The 17,470-nt window shown below is 45.4% G+C and overlaps 1 protein-coding gene across 2 annotated transcripts in view; it reads right to left on the bottom strand.

The window, feature by feature from the left end:
• Positions 1–17,470, bottom strand: part of DCPS (decapping enzyme, scavenger) — a 64,972-nt gene that overhangs the window by 21,858 nt on the left and 25,644 nt on the right. For both annotated transcript variants that reach the window (XR_014542121.1, XM_083589013.1), the window contains exon 3: positions 2,037–2,182. Coding sequence is in view for 1 of the 2 variants with exons in the window: in XM_083589013.1 (XP_083445139.1) it covers positions 2,037–2,182 (146 nt within the window). In the remaining variant the exon portion in view is untranslated. The remainder of the gene's footprint in view (positions 1–2,036; positions 2,183–17,470) is intronic.

Here is a 17,470-nt window from a genome sequence, read left to right on the forward strand (position 1 = left end):
CTAGGAGTCTGGACAGATCAAAGAACCCACTTATAATTAGCCGTAGATGTGGCTTTCTTCATCAAAACTCTGTGCAAATAATATCTAATTAATTAATCATGCGCCAAAGCGGTGTGGCATTTCTGAAACAATTATGCTCCCCCTGGCGCAATCAGCAAGCGCTTCTCCCATAAGAGCCACCTGCCTTATTCCTACAAGACTCAAATGTTTGCATCCTTTTAGTCTTTAAGGAGAAAGGGAAGAAAACTTATCAGAGTATGGAGGCGCTAACTGATCCCACCCTCAACTTCCCCACATATCCCTCACCCTGCCCTGTCCTGTAAAAAAACAACAACCCACAAATCTTTACAATCTAAGAAACCTGTTGCAGAAGGAACAACGAATGGAGAAATAAAATAAAAAAAGTTAATTCGGGTACCAGCTTATGTGACGCTAATGACTGTTGTAACGCACGGGGATCTACAAAAACATTGTTGCAGGGTGGTTTTGTGCAGTTACAGCCAGCCAGCTACGTTCCCTTCCAGGATACTCCATCTCAGCCCCTATTCCCAAGGGCTTTCTGTTTCCCCTCCCTAACTGTCAGCCAGCATTCTGTGGTCCTTGAACATGCTCACCTGACTGCGGTTATACACACACACACACACACACACACACACACACACACACCCTTGCACATGCTGATACCTCCCTCTTGGGTTCAGATGGCGACATCTTGGCTTTGCAAGGATCCACACTCAGAGGATGGGTATATGAACAGGTGGAACAACCAATGAGAGACACAGTTCTGAGACAGGAGGAGCCACCAGAGTGGGCCGCGCTTTCTCCCCTGCCCAGTAGCTGTCGGTGCTGTGTTGACCTCGCTGCAGGTTATCAGGAGGAAGACAGCAATGAGGTGCAAATGCACAAGCAGAGCCAATCCAATGCTCCTGATCTCTTCTCCTCCTTGCCCATCCCCTTCCTGATAAACCACAGTGATGCAAGTGATAGGAGGTCAAGGAAGTGCTGCCCCTCTGCCGACTGCTACCACTACAGACAAGTGGAATATTTGCTGTTGGTGTCCCTGTCTTACTTTCTCGTTCTTCCTTCTTCCACCCCAGCTCAAGCCCCACCTCTCCCTAAAGTTCTTAGCTCTCAGCCAAATCAGAATGGATTGCATTGCTCATATTCAGCCCATGTTCATCTTCTCTTATCCCTCTCCTCTTCCTTCCCCCAAACACGCTCCCGATTCCCACTTATTGCAACTGTAAGCTCCTAAAGGCAGAGACCTGACTATTTAGCCATGTGTGAGCCAGTGTGGTGTAGTGTTCAGGGTGCTGGACTAGGATTTGGGAGACCAGAATTCTAATCCTCACTCACTGGGTGACCTTGGAGAAAAGGCAGGCTATAAAAAGCATAAACAAAATATTTTTATGGCACTAAAAAATAATGATACAGACTTAGCGAAAAGTCACAATTATTGTGCACTAAATATCTACCCATGGTCTCTTGCTCAATGCAGAGGGCACAGAAGTCATATCCAAGTGGGAAAATATATCAGGAAACAAAACAAAACCTACTGTATACTGAATATTGCCAGAAGCCGGATGAAATTACATCCATTAGAAAAAGAAAAAAGCCAAACCAACTGCTAAATCTCGTTAAGTACTCATAATTATTCCTCTAAAAGCCTGAGTCACAAAAGCCTGTCTGAAAAGCCTGAGTCAGACAAAGTCTGCTTGCTAAACTCAGTGAGATATCCCTAAAAACAGTTCATTAAAGTCTCACCCAAGTGATGTTTAGGTTTCTGCTTCTGAACAAGAGCTCTCCCCCATCCTGTCCCATCTTTTCTGAACTGAGGGGAGATTCATAAATAGCTTGCGGTAGAACTTCGCGTGTGTGTGTGTGTGTGTGAAAAGTGGGGGGTGTCAAAGTAGGAAAAATCCACGATTTCACTGGGTTTTCCCCAAGGTCTTGGGTGTACCCACTTTTTCATCTCCTTGGATCACAAACAAGGACCGTACTGAGAAAGATTTATAATGAGTGGTTACGTTCCATACCTGAATACTGAAGCTCTGCGACTCGATAAAAGGCAGAGTAATTTTTTTGTAATCCTCCCCAGTTTCCTGGATAAGACACAGTTCCTGACGCAAATATTTCTGAAGATGTTTCTCCGTTGCTGGGTAAACCACAGTGGTTTTTATCTCTGAAATTGTAAAGACAAGATTGCTATCAAAGAAGAGTAGTCTACATTCTTCCTTCTGTGTTCTTGATCAATTTCTAGGAATTATCTGCATAGTGTCTTAAAAGGTAATGGTATGGTCACCACCTAATCCTGGTTCCCATCAGGCCACAAGTTCACAAGTCCTATCAAATGACTGAATACGCCATAAAGTTAAGCAATAAATTACAGGTGTAAAAACCACAAATTGGTTTTTGGATAGCATAGGAGGGCATAATGGGATGTGAAACCTGAAAGATGTCTTACCATTCAGTTCTGGTCAGTGGAAGGAAGTTCAGAGAGATCAGCCACAGCCAAATGATGCCCCAGGGAGCCTTCACAGCAGGGGTGGCGAACCTCCAGCCCATAGGCCAAATTTGGCCCACAAGGTCTTCTCATCTGGCCACAAACCATGCCCACCTGCCCCACTCTTGGCACCATATGAGACATCAGATGTGGGGTAGGTAGAGGCACAGTTGGATCACTTGTGCTCTGCAAAAGATAGGACTGGGCTCCCCGTGCATGGGGAGTTGAATCCTGCACCATCGCTATCTTCTCCCCACCCCGTGAGCAAGCTTTGACAGAACACCCACCTGTGAACCTCCTGGCATCATATAATTGATAGGTGATAGGCCCTGCTCTCCTGCCAAAGTTGACCTTTGGGGTGGGGAGAGGTAAAGATCTGGCCCACCTGGACAAAAAGGTTTCCCACCCCTGCTTTACAAAGTTTCTTCTCAAGGAGATAGCAATCACTTTTAAGTACCGGTAATCAGTTTACTGAGCAGGTATTACAAGGGCACAGAAACAAGCACAGAGTTAAGTGGTGTCAATTTCCAAAGCAACAACAGCACCATGAAGCCCCCAAACCAGCACCTTTCAAACTTTGCTTGCATACACTCTGCTACACCCATCAGGTTTGATCTCCCACCCTGAAAGATGAATCTGGCTCGCAATCCAGGAGCTGGAAAACGGACAACATTCTGTTATTACCTTGTCTGTTAAGAGGCTGGGCAGCATAATACATTACACCAGACTTCCCCACCCTGGTTTCCTCCAGATGTTTTGGACTGCAAGTCTCATCAGCCCCACCAGAACAGGGCAATGGAGCTTGTGGTCCAAGAACATCTGGAAGCCACCCGGTTGAGAAAGGCTGCTCTACACCATTGATCCTGTTAATCAAGGTATCCCTTCTGGGCTTGTTGGGTTTGGTGAGCACTGTTTAAGGGTGATTCCTGGAGAGCATATCTCAGAAGGTGGAGCTGGGGTAGACCAGAGATAGTAACGCTAGCAAAAGGAAAAATCAACAATATGCATACCTAGGAACAAAGGCACCTTCCAGCTATAGACCTGTTGGGAAACTTGCACAAGACTTTCAAGAATTGGCTGCCCATGACAATTCAGCTGTGCTCATCACAAGGACTATGTGATATTCAAAGAAGAAAAAGCAAGGTTGCCTTCACCCTAGAAGCCAAAAAAATGCTAGTTTGCTAGAAAGGTTTGCATACATGTTCCCAGCGAAAGATGGGTGGGAAGGGACAAACTGGGGAGAATATTTGTTTGACTCTCCAATGAGCAAAGCTGAACAACAACAAATTATGGACATACTGGACAGGACCACTTCCAAGGGAGAGGCTCTCAGGCATAGGATGGATAAAAAATGTATACAACCCAACCCTCAGAGAAAACAGTTGGTCCAAATAAAGCCCAACTCAAATCCCTAATGGCACAAGAGTACATAGAAATGGACACATCAAGCAGATGTCCAGCCTGGATTGGCAAAGGCTTCGCTTTTGTTTGTTTGTCCTGGACTTGATTCATGCGGTCACGTTCTTTTGGTGGAAATCCAACCCAGGTGCACTAGAAGCAAGCTGTCTGAAGTCACAGCAGCAGATTGGACATGTCCTCTTTTTTCTCGTGGGGAGAGGGAGCAAACTATTGCCACATACATACTATAGGACAATTCATCTCAGCCCCATGGTGGTCCCCACAGCTGGGTTGCTGTAAGAGCCTAGACGTGCGGAGCCAGTTCTGACTTCAGGAAAGGAGATGCAGAATTTGCCATACTATTCAACACCTTCCAATTCATAACACTGTTAGAGGAGGTTTAGTAACATATTAAGATGCTCCACATGGCTTCAGTATGGAATCCTTTGTTTCCTCAATACAGAACTCTTTGTTACCGCTCAATATGTGAAACGTATCTTGCTTAACACTGAGATTCTTGATTGATGGATGACAGATGGGGTGCTTGTTTTTCGACCTCAGGTTCAGGGTTAAGTATGGAACAATATTAGATCTTGCTTGTTAATTACAAGCATTTATCCAATAAGCAAAAATCTGTTGATAACCTTTTAAACTTTCTGACAGCTCAGCAAGAAGGATGATGCAGATGGCAGGAAGGAAATGGTGAAAGAATTTTTCAGTAGAAATTTGTGAGAAGTCATGCCGAAGTTTCTAGGAAGGCAGCTCAGCAGTGAGGAAAAGTCTGGCGTCTCCCACATGGGCTGCAAGGCATCTGGCAAAACCCTGCTTTCTTTTGTCCATGCTGCAGATCTGTAAGGCTGGGTGGTTTTAACTGTGATTAGGAAACCCGACTGGGCCTGGCTACCCAAGGTAGTTGCCAAGGTGGTCCTCATAATTACAATGGAAGCCTTAGCCATAAAATCACAGAACTGGTAAGTACCTTCAGCGATCATCTAATGCAGGGTTTCCCAAACTTGGGTCTCCAGCTGTTTTTGGACTACAGTTCCTATCATCCCTGACCACTAGTCCTGCAAGCTAGGGATGATGGGAGTTATAGTCCAAAAAAAAGCTGGAGGCCCAAGTTTGGGAAACCCTGATCTACCCAACCACCTGCTTGGGATCTTTTTTTCTTTTTGGTAAACTGCTTTGAATTGCTGATATGGTTTTTCAATCAAGCGGTGTATAATTTTTTGATTACATGAACATACAAATAAAGTTTTAGTGCAGAAAGCAACTACAGCTTCCCTGACAAAGGCCTGGCCAGCCTTTCTTTAAATACCTCCAGCGCCTGAAAGCCCACCTCTTCCTGAGCCAGTCTGCTCCACTGTCAAAACAGTTTGCACTGCTAGGAAAGTATCTCCTGATATTTAGCTGAAATCTGCTTCCCTGCAGTTCCCACCTGTTGGTTCTAGTCCTGGCCTCTCAGCAAAAGAGAACAAATCTTCTCCATCTTTTGCGTGATGCCCCTTCAGATACCTGAATGCTGGTATTATGCCTCCCTCTCAATTTCATCTCTCCCATCCCCAACCCTGTGCCCATGGAACTAAGTGACCCAACTCCAAATGAAATAATTGGTTACAGTATGATCCCAATTCCTTTCCTTCGTTCCTCTGAACTTATACCAGGCTGCAAAGGAAGATTCAGTTGCAGGAATCAGCTGTGCTTGGCAGTTCCTGAGCTGGTCTGCCTTGCTTGCCAAGAAACAATCTGGAGCGCATGTTAAGGCTCCTGTTTATTTCCTCATAGCAGCACCTTTACACTTGATCTCACGTAAGACATCAAGAACAGATGGGCACAGTGGAAATGGCTTTGTAGACCAAATCAGAATTCCTATGGAGAGTCCCCATTGCTGTTCTAAACACACCCAACTTTTTCATCCTTTCCTCATAAGGACTTGTCTTCCAGAGCTCTCATCACCCTGGTCACCCTCCTCTGGACACAATTCAACAATGTTTTCCTTAAAATGCGGCATCCAAAACTGGACCCAGGACTGCAGACATGGACCAGTGCTGAGTAGAGCAGTACTATTACTATGAGACTGAGAAATAGTGCAGTGAAATGGTTCGGGTGTCGGACTAGGACTTGGGAGACCAGGATTCAAATCCCCACTCACCAATGAAGTTCACCTTGGGCCAGTTGCTGTCTCTCTGTCTAACCTACCTCACAGGGTTGTTGTGGGGGTTAAATGAGGAAGGGGAAAACCATGAACACCACCTTGAGCTCTTGGAGAAAATGGTGGGATAAAAATGCAATACATACTGTACATACCTACATACTTCTTATGATATGGACACTATTCTCCTGTTAATGCAGCCTAAGACTGCTTTAGCCTTTTTAAGCCAGAAAATGGATGTAATACCTTCAGAAATGTAGCATGTTAAAAAAAAATTGTCAATTTTTTCCTTTCCGGTATCAGTTTCTTGCAATCCTTCCTCTTTGTCCCATTTCTGCTTTCCGTCTCTGCACATGTTCCTTCACTGCGCGGAACCAGCTGCCAACGCTTTTGACCAGAGTCACTTGGGTGACTATTCTTACACATCCGATTCCGTTTGCTACACTAATAAACCACAAAGAATGTGCCTTTTTGCATACACTGGAATGCTCATTCAGCTGCTGCTCGCAGGTCATGATAGCACTGGGAACATGGAAGCCCCATAACTGTTTCCATTTCAATGCATTCATTTCATCTCTAGCTATCAGTTAACCTGCAGACCAAGCCTGTTGCTAATGAACGTATTTCTGAGTATCCCTGAGGATTGCTAGAGCAAAAAACTGAACTATCATGACTGGAGGCTGCTTGCTACCAGTCCAGACACTGAAAATCCCCTGCAGGAAACTGGCAGGCTCTACTGGCAAAAAGAGAGGGTCAGGGCAAATGTCAGCACCCTTCATCATAGCTGCTGCTAATTAGCTAGGCTGAAATAGAAGGGGGAGCAAAACCCTGGGTGAGTGACCCTCCCAATTTCCCAAAATTGCAAAACAGCAAATGTGTCAGAGGAGCCTGAAAGTGTTTGCTACAGTCTGCAAAATAATCTGGACATTTCAGGGCCCAGGAAGTGCAGCTGAGTGCTTTTTCTCTTTGGTTCATCCCATTTATTCTGGTGGGGGGCTTGATATTTATTTATTTGTGATTTTAATGAATGTTTTGTTTATATGTTATGTATTGTACCTTGCCCAAGTATTTGCAAAGATGAATGGTGGGTTAGAAACATTTTAAATTGAAAAAAATAAATAAATTTATATTCACCTTTCTTCTACAGAAACCAGAGCAGCACACCTGATAATGCCAGGCGGTCTCCTGTACTACCTCTGTTCAGACAGAGTCTTGTTGAGGTTAAGCAAAGTGGCTGTATAATTCTAAGCCAATTTGGAATGTGTCTTGGCAACAAAGAAAGGGAAGGGAAGAACAGAGCAATGCAGTGGGAAATGCCAAAGCAGGGGAAATTCACTTGAGGGATAGGAAAGGGCCATAGCTCTGCGATACAGCATCTGTTTTATATGCAGAATGTGCCAGGTTCAATCCACAGCATCTTCATACAGGACTAGGAGGAACTGCTGTCTGAAACTCTGGAGAGAGGCTGCCTGTCAGTGTATGCAGTCCTGAGCTAGATGAACAAATGCTTTGACTCCAAATAAGATGTCTACCCATTTTCTTCCTATGGATTGTGTGGAAAGAGAGAGCTGTCCTGCTCACCTAATATGCCAACAGAGCGCTCCAAGTTTAAGTCTTTAACAGATACTTGCTACTCATTTTCAAACTTTGCCTTCCATCAATGAAGACTAGGATCTTGAGCCTACATGAAGAAAAACTGAGGTGCCTAGGAGTCCTCATACACCTCCCCTCTCATACTGTGATATCTAATTACTTGTTAATGGCATGGGATTTAGCACCCTGCCTTTTCCACTCTCATTTGCTCCAACCTCTGCACCGTAAGAAACATGCAGCATGATTTAAAAGATGCCAAGAGGTTGTTTTGTGCTTAATGAAACACAGCTAATATTCTCAGTTTATGAAACCATCAAACTCACTCAAGTCAACACTGGATAAATCACAAGGCATTTTAATTTCCACAGCTACACACCGTCGGGTTCAGATTAAAACGGAAGCCATGGAAAGCACACTCAAGACACAGATTCAGCTAATAGCAAAAACAAAACAAATAGCCTCATAGCAAAACAGCGCAGAGAAGCCACGCCAAGCAATCTCTTGCCTATGAGCAAAAATGCTACCGCTAATACCATTAGTGTTAGGAGTAGAGAAAGGATTGCAATTGGGAAAAGTCAACAGGATCCCAGGGAGACGCAGAGCACAGCATGAACTTATAGAATGCAGTATCGTAAGATATGGTGATTGTCCACTGGCTTAAATGACTTTCAAAGGGAATCAGACAAACTCATGGAGTAAGAGAAGTATTTCAATGGCTATTAATCATGATGGCTAGATAGACCCTCCAGGTTTAGTGGCAGTATATCACTGAATACTACTTGCCAGCGGTGGCACAACAGAAGGGAAGGGCTTTCGTGCTCTGTAGGCTTCCTGGAGGTCTCTGGTTTGCTACTGTGAGAAACTGGATGCTGGAAAAGATGGGTCCTTGGTACGATCCAAAACTCTGTTTCTCATACCAGAACAGAACTTCCCCTGCTTTTGCCAAGAAAGTAACCAGGGAGTGATTGCAAAGAAATAACAAATGCTCCAGGTCCAAAAGGGGAACGTCAGTGATGGATGTGAATTAGACCTTTCCTCAATATTCTACCCTTGCCAGTTAAGGCTCACCTAACGTCAGTTAACGTCCGTTAAGAGTTTGGGTGTAATCTTCGATACCTCCCTCTCCATGGAGGCGCAGATTGCAGCTATAACAAAGGCAGCATTTTTCCATCTCCACCAAGCTAAGCAGTTGGCTCCTTACCTCTCTCGCCCTGACCTAGCCACTGTGATCCACGCGACGGTCACCTCCAGACTGGATTATTGTAACTCGCTCTACGTGGGGCTGCCCTTGAGACTGACCCAGAAACTCCAGCGGGTGCAGAATGCCGCGGCGAGACTCCTTACAGGGTCCTCGCTGCGAGATCACATTCACCCGGTGCTATACCAGCTGCACTGGCTCCCGGTGGAGTACAGGATCGGGTTTAAGGTGCTGGTTTTAACCTTCAAAGCCCTATACAGCCTAGGACCCTCGTACCTACGGGACCGCCTCTCCTGGTATGTCCCACAGAGGAACTTACGGTCTTCAAATAAAAACATCTTAAAGGTCCCAGGCCACAGAGAGGTTAGGCTGGCCTCAACTAGAGCCAGGGCTTTTTCGGCTGCGGCTCCAATCTGGTGGAACGCTCTGTCACAAGAGACTAGGGCCCTGCAGGATTTGACATCTTTCCGCAGGGCCTGCAAGACAGAGCTGTTCCACCAGGCCTTTGGTCAGGGCGCAGCCTGACTCCCTCCTTCGGCAATCTTTACAGAACTTTAGTTTATGGTTGCCATCAATTTTGATTTTAATTAATTTTTATAATGTTTTTAGAATGTTGCACTATTTTAGTGTTGTTAGCCGCCCTGAGCCCGGCTTCGGCTGGGGAGGGCGGGATATAAATAATAATAATAATAATAATAATAATAATAATAATAATTATTATTATTATTATTATTATTATTATTACTTGCAAAGCTGCACCTGCCCTCCAAGAAAATTTCTGATAGCAGATTGGAGCTCCACCTGATGGAAAGGCAAGTGAGTAGAATTTCTGTCTCTTTGCCATCCATTATCTCTGTGCTGTTACACGTATGCTCAAATGCATGTAAAAGTTATAAGCCGATTGTCTGCCCCTGAATCTAGGTTCCCACGCTTATAAGCTGCTTATCAGCTCTTGTATCTAAAGGCTTGGTTGTACTTCAGGCATAATTTATCACCCAGACAGATAATAATCGGCAGAGTATTTGGAAACTGTTCACCTGTACCAGCACAAAAGCCATTAATCCTTTGGAATCAAGTTCCAAGCTTAGGCAGTGTGCTTTAGGTTCAGTTCTCAAAGACTTCAGCTGAAGAATCATCCAGAAGAGGGAAGAGATACTAGCCAAGATCACAAATCCTCCTGCCAGCGAACCCTTTGTCTCGCTCCTTCTTTATTTCCCATTGTTTACGAAGTTGCAAATCCCTTCAGAAATAACTAGAAAATGGAGTGCTGGGGAAGAGTACTGTGCCACAAGAAATAAAACAATACACAAAGAGAGAGGAGGCTGCCTGGTGTGTTTCTGCTTGAGTTAGTGTTTGCTGGCCTTGCTCTTTCCAGCTAAGTTGTATCCAACTAGATTCACTGGAATTAATGGAACCAAGTTAGTTATGTCCATTATTTTCAGTGGGTCTACTCTTAGTAGGATTAACATTGCTAGGGGTGGGTTATCCTGCTGGCTTCTCAGTCCAGTGGCGTAGCGTGGGGGGTGCAGGGGGGGCCGGCACCGGGCACAACATCTGGGGGTTAGGGTTAGGGGGCGCAAATCCACGGGTTAGGGGGCGCAAATTACTTGCCTTGCCCCGGGTGCTGACAACCCACGCTACACCACTGTCTCAGTCCTGGGCATGATGGGATCACTCAATCGGTCTGATGCACAACAACTGTACAATCACAAGGGAGGCTGCCTTCTGCATCTCTGCACGAGTCCCTGCTCCAGCCTGGCCTCCTTCTAGCCAGTCTTAGCTGTGGGCAAGCTATTCCCACACTGGGTGTGATTAGAGCATTCAATCACTCCATTCAGGAGCAATGTTCAGAACGGTGACTCATGCAGAAAAAGAGCAGGTGGGCTCTTGCAGTAGGAAGGATTATTATTACTTTTACATTCACAAAAAGTAGACCTTTAAGCTCCAAGACTCAGATCCAATGTACTATTTTATTTAAATCCTTTCCCCATGTTCTGTACCCCTAACTCAAATTCTCTCTCTCAAAACACACTATTATTAGTCTTGGGGGGGGGGGGAGAGGCAGCAACAAGTAGGAAGGAACATGGGAATCAACCTAATTAGGGCAGTCCTCATTGCCCAGTATTGTCTACTTTTACTCTTCAGAGTTCTGGCAGAAGATGCCAAGGACTGAAATTTGGACCCTGATGATAAGAAGTCCCAGGCTCATATGCTCACCGCTTGCTGGGGCAGCTGCAAGGAGGAGTTTAGCAGCTTCCACTTCTCGCTTCAATTAGCCACAGTTTAGAATTATGTCGACATCCTAAACTGTGGCTGATCTAAACTATGGCTGATCTAAACTATGGCAAGGTGGAAAGAAGCTTCCACCTTGAAGTTAGCTTGTTTCTCCCAAAAAGAGAAATAGTTAAGATTAACCAGTTTGTTGGGTTCAAACAACACAGCTAGGTGTGATGAATAAAAAATGGAAGCAAAAGCTTCTGATTTTTCTCCTTGCAGCCATGCCAAATGAAACATTTTTAAAGCTTCTTTGGTTAAAAGCGCAGTTAACCAGGATTGGATGCATCCGTGCGGTGTGATTATCAGATGCATGTTGCTCTCCTCATATCCACTCTTGGTAAGTGCATCAAAGAGAAAAATCAAGGTCATTTAAGGGACCACTCTAAGATTAATATAGGTGCAGGAAAGTCTCGGGAACCGCAGCTGCAGCAATTGGATGAATGCTCCCAGAACATGTGGAGAGTGTTTGTAGTGAGTTTACAGTAGGCAATGTAAAAAATCAAGGCCCGTTTAACTTTAGATTAAAATTCTTGGCAAGTACTTTTGCTGGAAAGGGGATGTAGGCTTTTACCTCCTGAGTCTGATTGTTCTGACTTCAGGAAGTGTAAACCAACTAAAGCATTCAACCAATAAAGAAATAACAAGAGGGGTGAGGTAAAAAAGCTTGTTGAGCTCTTCTAAGCTGGAGATGATCCACAGATGACTGTGGCTCCAAAGGAGCTATTACTAGCTGCAGGGGAAATGCCATAAAATTGAAACACGGTACATGGAAAATATACATAAACACAATAAGCTATCCGGTTCATTTTTTAAACAAAAGTAGTGGATGTTTTCATTCATTCTGAAAAAATGAGCAGATTTCAAACAAAATCCACTTGCACACCTTATAGCAACTCGCAAGTGTCCTCTTCTTAATCATTGAATAGAGAGCAAACTTTGTGTGTTAATTCCTCCTGCCATCAACTTGGCAGCAACCCTTTCATCAAGCTACAGCAGAGGAAGGGAAGGGAAGCAAGACCACCATCAGGACCACTGAGAGACAACATTTGACTTCCCCACGTCTTGCTCAATACAATTTGCCCCACGGCCTGCTCAATACAATTTGCTGCCTGAGGCGAAGGACAAGATGGCGCCCTCTCCCAAGACACATACAGAAGCCAACAGGACGAGTTGTTGAATTATACTCCAATATTGATGAAAGGACTTTATCTTCCACTGCACACTGTATCTTCCATTTTCACTAGCACAGGAGGTAGAGTGCTACATGGCACTCATAGCTCTGGCCACCGCCTGCACCACAACACCTGAGGCAGCTGCTTCACTATGCCTCATTGTAGGGATGGCTCTGTCCCAAACCCTTTTCCTTTTAGGTCATGTATTTGTGGCAGTAAGCCTGAGGTCAGGGACCATCTTATTACTGTTCTTGGTCAGGTGCTCTGGGAGCCTTTTTAATCTGTCAAATGAAAATTAACAATTCCTGCTAAAAACAGGGTAGCTGTCTTGCAACATGAAGATGGGGAACGCAGACTGTTTCATTTTCCATTGGAGACAGCATGTTTTCTCCCTCGATAGCCCCCTCATCTGATGCTCCCTTCCTCATCCACTCTGAAGCACATTCCCTTCGTGCAACAGTTGAGGGTTGGGGCATAAACGACTGCAATGAGAAGCACTTCATCCCCCTCTTTTAACTGGACTATAAATGTCTACATGTAGCATCCAGGTTGCAAGATGCTGCAGTTGCACATCTGATCCAAAAAGGAGGGCCTTGCAGGGAGACCTATGCACTCACCGGAGTCATTTTGTTCAAGGGTCGCAATGGCCCTATACATGAGTTAATGAAGCTCCTTTGCAGAAATATATATAGCAAGCAACCCAGGTGCACTTGATTTTGATTTCTCTTAAAACACTCATGTTATCTCCCCGCCCGCCTGCCCCAAATCACACTTGATATTGTGTCTTTACCCCAGTGAATCTGTTCATTCACATTTCTTTATTCCTAGAGCTCAAGTGACATCAGTAAGAGATAGCTCCATTCTGGAACTGGCAGATCCTCCTTTCATATACTGGGGAATTCTCACTTACATGGGGGTTCTGTTCTGGGTCGCCATGTGCATCCGTGGGACATGTGCAAGTCCCTTTCACCCTGTTTCCCTCCCCATGTCCTGCGGGCTACCCCTGAATTAAAATATGGAAACTATATTAACTACTAGCAGATCCAAACGGCAACAGAGACAGACAGTTCTACCCACCCAAGATGCCAGCATGTATTTATAGGTGTCAGCAATACTCTTGTTTCTGCTGCTGTCTCCCCAAGTTAAGTTCACACCAGAAGGTGGGACACTGCTACAAAATCCCTCTCCCTGGAGCTTATTGCTCCCACTAAAGGTAAAGGTACCCCTGCCTGTACGGGCCAGTCTTGCCAGACTCTAGGGTTGTGCGCTCATCTCACTCTAGAGGCCGGGAGCCAGCACTGTCCGCAGACACTTCCGGGTCACGTGGCCAGCGTGACAAGCTGCATCTGGCGAGCCAGCGCAGCACACGGAAACACCCTTTACCTTCCCGCTGGTAAGCGGTCCCTATTTTTCTACTTGCACCCGGGGGTGCTTTCGAACTGCTAGGTTGGCAGGCGCTGGGACCGAACAACAGGAGCTCACCCCGTCACAGGGATTCGAACCGCCGACCATACGATCGGCAAGTCCTAGGCGCTGAGGTTTTACCCACAGCGCCACCCGCGTCCCACATTGCTCCCACTAGGGAGCACCAACAGCCATTCCTCCCCTGTACTTCCTGTCTCTGAGAAGTTTCCCCTTTCTTGTCTCCTTGGTCAATATAGCCAGGATTGGGGAATAGCTTGCAAGTACAGTACAAAATGGAAACAATTTCGAGGGGTTTCTATGTGGTAATCAGATGTAATGCATATGTATAATGATGTGCTAACCTAAATAGCAATTTGTTTCAAAACCAGAATTTCGTGGGGGAGGTTTCCCTCTCAGCCCAGAGTCAGACAGCCTGGCAGGGTTGAGCTTTTTCATTCCGTGCCAGAACTCTGGCTTGATGGAATTCACAGGAAAAATCTTGCTAACGCAAAATGCAGAAAAAGCCACAGAGGCAGTCTGGTCCAGTTCCCACCATCCACGTGTTCGAGGAACAGTCTCCCGGCGTCGGTGAAGAATTCTTTTGGAGGAAGTCGGAATGAATGAAAGGCAAAGCCAGGCTCCCACTCGCCGCAAAGTAGCTATAACAGAACATGCAGAGACCAGGAGCATTAGGGAGCATGTTGGTGGTGAGGATCCCTTGCTGTCATGGTGCATATTAGAGGGATGGGAACAGACATTCCTGGAGGTGGGACAACTGGAGCTCTTGCCTTGAAGGTAGGGAGGAAGAAGACTACAATTCCCATCATCACTGACCACTGGGTTATGCTGTCTGGGAATGATGGAGTTGTAGTCCAATAACACCTAGGGACATCAGTGGCTTACTCCCGTAGTCTTCACCTTTTCCAGACCCTGGGACCACCTTGAATCCTGACATGCAAATAGGGACCCACTTCTCATTTTTTTTTTTACCATTTATTTGTATGGTGGTAGTGTTGCTGTCACCATAGATCAGGCTGTAACTCAGTAGTGGGTCCTGTCCCACAAGCTGAAGACCAAAGGTCCACACAACCGAGCAGGAATCAGGTGAAAGCTGGTGGTTGTGTTTGTTATTCCTAATGCTCCCCTATGTACAAAAATGCATGCAAAGAGAACCCCCCGCCCGCAATATTTATATTCCAACCTTTCCCTCAACAATCTACAAAACAATTTAACAATTTAACAAAAAGCAGCCAATGGCATTCCCCCACAAAACACAAAAGATGGACAAACAAAAGAACAATAGCACCACAGCAATAAAAACAACAGAGCTGAACAAGGGCAGACTGAATGCAAAGAGAGAACTACTTCTCATCTAAAATCCATCAGTAAGGAGGCCAAACAAGTCTTCTTTGGTTTTGAGTTCTACCTCTGAAAAGGCCCTGGCTTGTGCAGCCCCTCCCACCAGCCCCAGTGCATTAGAAATGAACAAGGGGACAGAATATGGCAGAAGAGCCTCTAAAGAGGAGATAAAAGAAGTGGGGTGGTTCATAATGGAGATAGCTGTCCCTAAGATATCCTTCAGGGCCAAAGCTTTAAAGATCACAAGCAATCTTTCCATGATTTGAGGTGCTCCACATATTCCAAGGGCTACCCCCCAGTTTCCAAAAACCACTTCTGGAGAGGAACCTCGGTAAGCCTTAGGTGGATCTCTTGACAAGATGTCTAGCCGGACTTAGGACAGGGATGGGGAACCTTTTCCACCATCCCAAGAGCCACATTCCCTCCTGGGGGCCACGTGCAAGTGATGGGAAGGACCAGAGGCAAAAGTGGGTAGAGAAACTGATGAGGCTCTTACATCTGAACACTAGGCTACATGCCAGCCATGCAAAACCCAGAGATTCTGGCACACATTCAGGCATGCAAGAGGCGTTATCACACTTCAATAACACATTTCAGCCATGTAAAAATGCTTGAGGAAGGCATGGAACAGGGCTGGTGATGGATGTGGCTTAGGGAGAGTCCTGAGGGCCAGGTAGAGAGGGCTGGAGGGCCGCATTTGCCCCTAAGGCCCAAGGATCCCCACCCTGGCTGAAGGCTCCTCTTTTCGCAACATTACCAGGTCTGCCCAATTGTTCCTGCAGATGACACAGCCTTATTATTATTATTATTATTATTATTATTATTATTAATTACCAAGCAAACTTGGGCAGTAGGCAAATCATAATTATTTAGAAAGCCGAAAGTGGACTTGTTCAGGCAGATGCAGAGGCCTACAGTGTGTGCATCTCATACTACAGCCAGCTATCAACCCACTGTCATCTCTATTGATATGGATTTTACAGGGGGGGGAAATCCCATACAAATTAGAGCAATGGACATAGAAGGTTTTTTTTCTGTTTTGGACTTCAACTCCTACCATCCTCTACCACTGGCCATCCTGCTGGGGATCCTAGGAGCTGTAGGCCAAAGCAGGCACTGCGTTGTTTCCCCCAGCCTTAGAGTAACCTAATTTCGCATGTTTATTTTGCTTGTATTTACTAAACAAAGCTAAAAGCCTTGGAACTGCCAGGCTTCCCATTATGTGCTTGCAATTGGCGCGTGTTCATTGTTGCTAATGAACTTACGAAATGGAAAACATTCCACCACAGTGTATAACGTTCACCCCCCTCCATTCCCATTTTATCTTCACAAAAGCCCTGAGAGGCAGGTTGGGGTGAGAGATATTAAAATGGCCCAAGGTCACCCAGTCAGCTTCATGGCTGAGTGGGGATTCGATCCTTTTCTTTCCAGTCATAGCCCGACACAGAAAATCCATTATCTGTCTTACGACTTTTGTCTCTAGCCACGGAGGCAAAGAATAAGGGGTCGTGGCCACCTACTCCGAGTAGACCCATTAGTCATGTCCATTAACTTCAATGTGTCTACTCTGAATAGGACTAGCATTGGCTGCAGCCCACGATTAAAAAGCACCAAGGAGAAAAACCTTTCATGGGCCACCAAAGTCGTGTCTCTGGCAAATCTGTTTCTATGATTCACTCTCTCAAATGATTCTATGCCCTCAATGGAAAAGGGAAAATTGGCACTATGAGGCTTGCCATTTTGGGGCATCTCACATCAGTGGAGGTTGCCATTTGATGTATATATTTAGATCACCAGGGAGTAAAGTGGAGCAAGAATAGCCCATAGCCACGCAACAGCATCTCACACAGCAAAAGACGGGACAGACTGGTTTTCTCTGATTATGGCTTTTCTAAGATTATGGCTTTTCATCCTCAACTGCAAAAACAACCGAAGACCACTAATTAGCAGACATGACTCAAGCAAAAGGTGGCAGTCGGCTGGGGAATGGTGTTTTAAAACAAAAGCCCATGTTCAGACAGGCACTTCACTTACAGACCTCACGGCTGGCCAAACCTAACCACAGCAGCGGGTCAGAGAGCTTTAAAAAAAAGAAAATCACATTTGGCAACCAATGTGCCCCTTTGGTTTCAGATAGAACATAGGTAGACAAGTCTAAAAAGCCTGGGACACAAATGTTCACAGCCCTCTAGTAGCTATGGTCGCTCATTTAGCAGAAGTAATGTGTTTAGCGATAACTCTGGATGTGTTGGGTTCTGACCAAACTAAGTCTCCTGATGTATATTGTGATCTTGGAGGCTTAGTTTGGTCAGAATCGAGTATACACTTCTAGCTAGAGTGTAAATACATTACAGTCGTACCTTGTTTGCCAAACGCCTTGGAACTCATATGTTTCGGCTCCCGAACTATCGAAA

This window comes from Podarcis filfolensis, assembly GCF_964270895.1.
Source record: "Podarcis filfolensis genome assembly, chromosome: 15".
NCBI classification, from domain to species: domain Eukaryota; kingdom Metazoa; phylum Chordata; class Lepidosauria; order Squamata; family Lacertidae; genus Podarcis; species Podarcis filfolensis.